Raw genomic sequence first — 7,490 nt, 5'->3', positions numbered from 1 at the left:
CTTCTGATTTTAGGTCTAAATCTGCCCGGGAGTAGATGCACAAGCTATCATCTCAATCAAGAGTGACCATCTCACTTGAGCTTTTCTTCTCCAGGATGGCTTCTGAGAAAGACTTTACAGGTACATGAGAATGATGCCCTCCCTCAAAATGTTGTAAGGACATTTTGGTGGAGACCATCTAGACAGGTGGCATGGGTGGGTGTTGGCTGGCTGGAGAAGACGGGTGCTGGAATTTGGAACCAAGGATTGGAGGCAACAGAAAAGAATGGAATAGAAATCCTATCATTTGCAACCACAGGAATGAACCCACAGGGCATTATGCTAAGTGAGATAAGTCAGACACACAAGGACAAGCACTACCAATACCACTTATACTAGGACAAAATTGTCCTATATTTTGACTTAAGTGTTGGTTACATGACTATATACATTTATCAAAACTCATATAGAACTGAACAAGAAATGAGTGGGTTTTACTATATGTAAATAAGGAAGTGAATGGAATATATTCAACCACAAAATCAAGAAATAAGAACAATGGTAATAGATTGGGGGAGATTTCCTCATAGAATATAAGGCAGAATATAAATCAGCATTACATTTCATTTTCCAAAATTATTTAGACCCTTTGAGGAAAAAAACACATTTTGAGTTTTAAAATATATTAAAATATTTAAGATTTTAATATTTAATTTCTGCTTTTAACAGACTAAAGGAATATACTTATGTAAGAAACAGAACATTTTGTTTCAAAAATTGCATTTTGTTGAAATGTTGTAACAAACCTTTGGAGAAGATAGCATTATCATTTCATTCTGATGAAACCAATTAACTGACCCAAGCATATGCATACCAAACAAAGGGGAGCCAAGATTAAACACATATTTTTTTTAATGATTCTAAGGTTTCTGCTCTGCACATTACCCTATGCCTTTCCTGGGCATAATGTCCACATTTCAAAATTTAGAAGAAGACCCTGAAATGAGTTTCAGGTGGGGCAGACAATTGTCAGAGGATCTGGTTAGACCACAGAGATGACCAGATGTGTCATGGGGACAATGACCTGTCCTTATGCCTCATGGTCAGAGGTAGAAGGAAGACTGTGAACCTTCTTGTAAAAAGTCAGTGTGAAAGCCCCATGGCGATTAGTGCTGGGCTTCACCCACCACATCCTGTGCATCTTCCTGGCCTGCTGGACTCAGTCTCCACCCAGCTGCTCGACATTCTCCTGGTACAATCAGTACTATGACCTCTACACTCACTGCCCTGCTCTACCTCGGTGAGTTCTTGCACATGAGGGAGACAGAATCCAGGGGTCTGGGTGTGGGGGGGCAGCATGTCTCACTGTTCTTGTCTTCCAGGGCTATACCTGAGCCGGACCATCAGCACCCAGAAGCGTGAGTCCCTCCTTCAGAGCCCCAGAGTCTCTCTACTGGGCTCAGACAAAGTATCCACCTAGGAGCCACCAGAGGAGAGAGCAGGGGCTCTGGTTTGCTAGGAGTGCTTGGGACCAGCAACCGGGTGGAAATATGGGTGGGAAGGGGCTTTATCTGGAACTCCAGCTCTGATTCCCTTCCAGAGATTCTTTCGAAACCCATCATCTGGGCCAAGCCAGATTTCATGATTCCGAAGGGAATGCGAGTGTTGATCTTATGCCAGGGGACTCCTGAGGCCGTTGAATACCAGCTGTATTTTGAGGGACACCTCTCTGCCCAGCAGAGCCCAAAACAACTTGGGAGGAGGAACATAGCCATGTTCCGCATCCCAGCCATGACCCCGCTCACTGCAGGGCAATACAAGTGCTTTTACCGAAGCAAGGAGCTCTGGTCAAACCCTAGTGACCCTCTGGATCTGGTGGTAACAGGTAACTGTCCCATCCTCCGCCTGAATCCTGGGAAGGTCATCATTTATTTATTAATCTCCTTTGGTGTCATTCAACCTCACTCAGCGGTTACCTATGACCTAGAGGCAGATTGGTCTTAGGTCAGGTTCTCCAGGTGAAATGCTCTGAGATGGACGCATGTGTGCAGGGGGAAACACTGGGGAGCATCTTCAAAAGTGACCCCAGCGATGAGGAGTGAGGGAAACAGGCCAGGCAAAAGGCAGAAGCTGGACCATGGTGCAGTTTCAACAGACACCTCAGCCAAGCAAATGTGGAACTCTGGACCTGGGATGGCCCTTCTGAGTGGTCTTGAGATGAGGCTAGGGGTTCTGTACCCACCAGTGTCAACCCCTCCTAGGGAGGAGGTTCCATTCAAACATCCGAACTTTATGGCACTCGTATTCTATCAGGGGAAGACAGACCACGAGTCTAAGTCAGGACAAATCAATCAGTCATGAGCACCTAAGGAGTAAATGATGATATGGAAAAAGACAGAGTAGAATGGGGTTGGGAGGGAAGGCAGTCTCAGGAAGGCAGTCCCAGGCTCCTTCAGCTGAGGGTTGTGGTTCTCAAACTTAAGCAGGTATCAGAATCACCTGGAGGGCTCGTGAAAACACAGTACACCCATGTTCACGGAAGCGCTATTCACAATAGCCAAAAGGTACCAACAGGCTCAGTGTCTACTGACAAAGGAATGGATGAACAAAATGTGGTCTATACACATGATGGAATATTATTCGGCCTTGAAAAGGAAGGAGATTCGGACACCTGCTACGTCATGGACGGACCTTGAGGGCGTTATTCTGAGTGAGATAAACCAGTCACGGAAGCACAAATACTGTAGGAGTCACTTCTGTGTGGGAGCTAGGATGGTCAAATTCATAGAGACAGAAAGCAGAATGGTGGGTGCCAGGGGCTGGGGAGCAGGGATGGGGTGAGGGTGCTTAATAATGGGGACAGTTTCAGTTCTGCAAGATGAAAAGGGTTCTGGAGATGGATGGTGGTGATGGTTGCATGACAATGTGAAGGTACTCAACGCCACTGAATTGTACCCATAAAATTGGTTAAGATGGTAAATTTTATGTGTCATGTATTTCATAACAATGTAAAACAATAATAATTTTTAAAACACAGATGGCTGCCTTACCTCTGAGTTTCTGATGCAGTGGGTCTGGGGTGGAGCCTGGAAATCTGCATTTCTGATAAGCTTCCTGCTGATGCTGATGTCGCTGGTCCCAAGGATCTCTAACTCTGAGAACCGCTGATGTTGGGCAATCCCCAGAGAGAGAGTCATGCTAATGCCCCTGAAAGTTAGAGGAGTGAGTGTCTCAGTCTTGAAGGGAGAGATCAGGGAGGGCATGTCCATGACCAAAGCAGAGGAGACAGAGATTCTTGGGTGTGACATCCCAGTCTTAAGGCCAAGGAGGAAGGGAGACATAGGAGGCAGGATAAAGACTCTCTTAACCTACCTGTCTCCTTCTCCCACAGAAATGTATGACACGCCCACCCTCTCCGTTCATCCTGGGCCTGAGGTGACCTCAGGAAAGAACGTGACCTTCTACTGCCGACTAGGCACTGCAACCAACAAGTTCTTTCTGCTCAAGGAGGGAAGATCTGGCCGCCCTCAGCACAGATATGGGAACACCCAGGTGGAGTTCCCCATGGGTCCTGTGACCACGGCCCACAGAGGGACGTACAGATGTTTTGGCTCTTATAACAACCATGCATGGTCTTTCCCCAGTGAGCCTGTGAAGCTCCTGGTCACAGGTGAGGATAACCCTCAGATTTCCCCCATGTCCTCTCCGGAACCCCAAGTGAACCCCAACCAGTGATGAGGAAGGCAGCAAAGGGACAGGTGGGAAGATGCAGAGGGCACCTCCCTGCAGTGCCCTCATCCACATGCATTTTTGCAGAAGCCCAGTTGATTTTTCCCGAGGAAGAAGGCCAGAGGGACAGGGAGAGGGAGGACACAGAGACTAGGCGGGAAGACCAGAGGAAACCCAAAACCTTTATGGTTTTCTTTGTTTCCACTGCCAGAAGGTGTTGGGGACACCAGCCTTGCACCCACAGAACACACCTCTTTTTCCGGTGAGTAACAGTTACTTCTAAACTTGGGTGGGGGGGTGATCAGAGCCTCCCAGTGACACTAAAAACATGTCGTTCATTCGAAATATCCATTGACTGTATAGCAATTGCCAGGACCTGCAGTTCCCTCAGTGGAGCAAATATCCTTGCTTTCATGGCACCTGTAACCCAGCGGGAGGCAGACCGAGAGTCAAAGTCAGAGAAATAAGCCAAGCATATAGCACAGGGAGAGCAAACAGTGGTGTGGAAGAAAGAGTAGAACGAACAGGGTGAGGGTGACCGGGAGGGCAGGTGGCAGTATTAGAGCTGTCTGAATCGGCCTCACAGTGGAGCAAATACCTAAAGAACTAAGGGCGTTCCTTCTGTGGCTACATGGGAAAGAAGGTTCCAGAGAGAGGGAGTGGCCATTGAGTATGGCATGGGGGAGGGCCAGCGCCGGGAGTAACTCCCTCCACTGGGAGTGACATTGCACGGTGCCGGTGGGGACGGGGTGTGGGCTCAGAGCCTGGAAGAAAATGGGGAGACTGTGAGTCATCCAACATGTGAGGAAGAAGCCATGTTGACCCACGTAATGAGGAAGCTGAGGGCCAGAGGGAAGACATGCCCGGTGGGGCGTCCTGGAGCTGAATTCCCCCTCGGGTTTGCCTGTCCTTTGGCTCTTCCTCTCTACCTGCCAGATGAAGCCAGCAGGACCTGGAGGGTGGGGTGGGGACCTGGAAAAGCTGCACAAGGCCATGGGGTCCAACTGAGGGGAGGAGAGGCAGCCTGGGCAGAGGCCGACACTCTTTTTCTCACTGCTTCACTTCCCTATCATCCGCAGACCTTTGGGACCTCGACTTGTTAACCACAGAAGCAGAATTCCAGCAAGGTAGGCAAGCAGCGGGTGCTGCAGTCTGTGAAGGAGTGTGATCTGGAACGGGGAGAGGCGGGGCGAGGCGTGTCCATCCATTCCTGTCAGCCATCAGTCTGTTCTTCTGACCCCAGACCTTGCCCTCTGGGATCACACTGCCCAGAATCTCCTTCGGATCGGTCTGGCTTTCCTGGTCCTGGTGGCCCTCATGTGCCTCCTGGCTGAAGACTGGCTTTGGAGGAAGAGGGCACAAGAGAAAGCCAACGGGGCTTCAAGTCAGGAACGCAGGAGAAGGTTCAGAACACAGAGACACCTGGACAAATGACCGAGAGATGTGCTGGCCACAGGTAGAGCTGAACGCTGGCCTTGACCCCGAGCTGAGTGAGCTCTGTGTTGTACCCATGGAGGGGGGTTCCCTGCAGGAAACTGAAGGACAGCTGCGTGGAGTCTGGCAAAGCTTCCAGGAGGAGCTGGGCAGGGGGGATGAAAGAGCTAAATTTCTCCTGCAGACAGACCCTCTCGTCTCTTGTGGGGTGTAAGCATTTTTGTGCCTGCCTGATGCAAACCAAAGTTTTAACCACCCTGGATTTCACCGAATATATCTCCTTTGTAAACAGCATGGCCACAGAATATTTCCTTCCTACTTTGGTCTTTATCCCTAGTTCTTCTTTCCTTTGATGCAATATGTCATTCACGATATTTAATAGCCAGTACAGAAAAAAATAATAATAACCAGTACACAATAGGCATTTGTCAAAAGGAACAGCACAGAGAGGCACCACCGGGTTAACGGAGGTGCAGGCTGTGAGCCCACGTACAGCTCAGTGTGTCCTGGCTGGGTCTCAGCCTTGCCCCAATTCCTCTGTCCTAGGCCACCTCAAGCTTCTGTCTGCCTCGCTTCTTTATCCAGAATTGGCCTTCTTCCTTGGGTTTCCCCCCCAAAAAAGTTCCCCAAACCCTCCAGCTTGACTCCAGATATCACTTCCATGCTCCCAAAGCACCTGTTGTTCGTCTATAACATCACTGGGGCTCTAACACCACATACACATCCATTTTCCTGTCTCTACAGTGAACTTGTGTGAATTAAGTCTGTGTTGGGTCTGATGGCTGTGCTCACAGCTCCTGCCACTAAGAGAGTTCTCCGGAAATATATGTCAGGTCGATGGATGTATAAATGAGGCTGTAGCGCAGCTTAGCTCTTGAGACTCCTGATTATTGTCCTTGAAATGCTATCTGGACCCTTTGTTCCTTGAGAACTTCTTCTTGATCAACCCATTAATATAACCATTATATGGGTCCCTGCCCCCCTCAAGATTCTCACACCTCACACGGTGTCAAGTCCATTCTCTAAATCTGAGTTCCTGTTATGTATCAGAGAACGTTAATTCCAACCTCAAAGGGGTTGGACATGCATTTTTAATGATAAAGAATATCCAGAAACCAGCTTAGGCTCTGACACGTGTAAGTTAACTCAGTGCATGGTAGCTGTTATTATTCCCAGTACTACGGGGAACTGAAACTCACACGAATTGTTACCTCAGTACCAGTGGACCCATACTGAATGTCCTTCTTTCTGTTCTTCATCTGCTAGGTCTTCACAGACCAAGAACTTCTGTTGATACTGACTCATAATGTTCTTTATCCCAAGACGTGATGGACTTCTTCAGAGTGTGTTTATGGCATCCCAAGTTTTCCATATCCTAAGCTACGGCAGGAAACCTACAGTCTCAAGGGGGGGAAAATGTGTAAGGTAGAAGAATTTTGGATCTCCAGATATAAGTGCAGGGGCTTGAGAGCCTCCTCAGAGGGATGGAGGGGTCTTTTCCACACAAGGCTGTTCCGCTCACTGCTCCAAGTCAAAATCTTCCAAAATTGGTCAACAAGACTAGACCAGATGGTTAAGTGGAGCATTACTCTTTTTGAAATGTTGAACCCAGTTTGTATTCCAGACAGTGAAATGAAGCATGGGGAGGAGGAAGGGAGGGAAAGGGAGAGAAAGTACCGGCCAGTTGTTTGTTATGGAGGTTTATTGGAAACGCTTAAAAACACTTCCATTATAGCAGGGAGGACATTAGAAGGAAGGGAAAAATGAAGGGGGTGGTAATCGGAGGGAGAGATGAACCATAAGAGACTATGGACTCTGAGAAACAAACTGAGGGTTTTAGAGGGGAGGGGGGAGGAGGGATTGGTTAGCCCGGTGATGGGTATTAAGGAGGGCACGTATTGCATGGAGCACTGGGTGTTATACGAAAACAATGAGTCGTGGATCACCACATCAAAAACTAATGATGTATTTTATGGTGACTAACATAACATAATAAAATAAAATTTAAAAAAATTTTCTTTAACCATTAAAGTGCTAACATGATAAAAAACAAAACAAAACAAAAAACCACTTCCATTTATTTCTCAGTGGTTAGAACCTAATAGCTTGCCCTACTTGGATGCAAGGGAGGTTGAGAAAGATAGCCTTTATTCCAGGCATCTCTGCAACAAGATAAATATTGGCATTTCTGTGACCAATGGAGTGAGGAGGAATGTGACAAAGTTGTGATAGGCAGCTGCAGTCTCTGCAACCAGAGCCTACCATGTGCCAGGCACTGGTAAAAGGACCACATCCCTGCCAGAACAGGGATGATTGTCCAGGAGAGCAGATCTTCAAGAAAGTGAGTA

The 7,490-nt window shown here is 47.8% G+C and overlaps 1 protein-coding gene across 1 annotated transcript; it reads left to right on the top strand.

Annotated features, from left to right (window-relative positions):
• Positions 1-1,245: 1,245 nt before the first annotated feature.
• Positions 1,246-5,172, top strand: NCR1 (natural cytotoxicity triggering receptor 1). Its single transcript, XM_021682247.1, has 7 exons — positions 1,246-1,279; positions 1,362-1,397; positions 1,580-1,864; positions 3,371-3,649; positions 3,920-3,970; positions 4,788-4,835; positions 4,952-5,172. The coding sequence occupies exons 1-7, from the start codon at positions 1,246-1,248 to the stop codon at positions 5,140-5,142; spliced, it is 924 nt and encodes a 307-aa protein (XP_021537922.1). The 3' UTR covers positions 5,143-5,172.
• The last annotated feature ends 2,318 nt before the right edge of the window (positions 5,173-7,490 follow it).

This window comes from Neomonachus schauinslandi, chromosome 16 (genome assembly GCF_002201575.2).
Source record: "Neomonachus schauinslandi chromosome 16, ASM220157v2, whole genome shotgun sequence".
Taxonomy (NCBI): domain Eukaryota; kingdom Metazoa; phylum Chordata; class Mammalia; order Carnivora; family Phocidae; genus Neomonachus; species Neomonachus schauinslandi.
Note: the sequence above shows the minus strand (reverse complement) of the source record. Positions and strands in the feature narration are given on the sequence as shown.

What these genes read in the sequence shown, in the direction of transcription:
- NCR1 (XM_021682247.1), top strand. Translation starts at nt 1,246, where the DNA reads ATGACCTCTACACTCACTGCCCTGCTCTACCTCG. An exon ending in CACTGCCCTGCTCTACCTCG is followed by an intron (nt 1,280 to 1,361) that starts GTGAGTTCTTGC and finishes CTTGTCTTCCAG; the next exon opens with GGCTATACCTGAGCCGGACC. An exon ending in AGAACACACCTCTTTTTCCG is followed by an intron (nt 3,971 to 4,787) that starts GTGAGTAACAGT and finishes TATCATCCGCAG; the next exon opens with ACCTTTGGGACCTCGACTTG.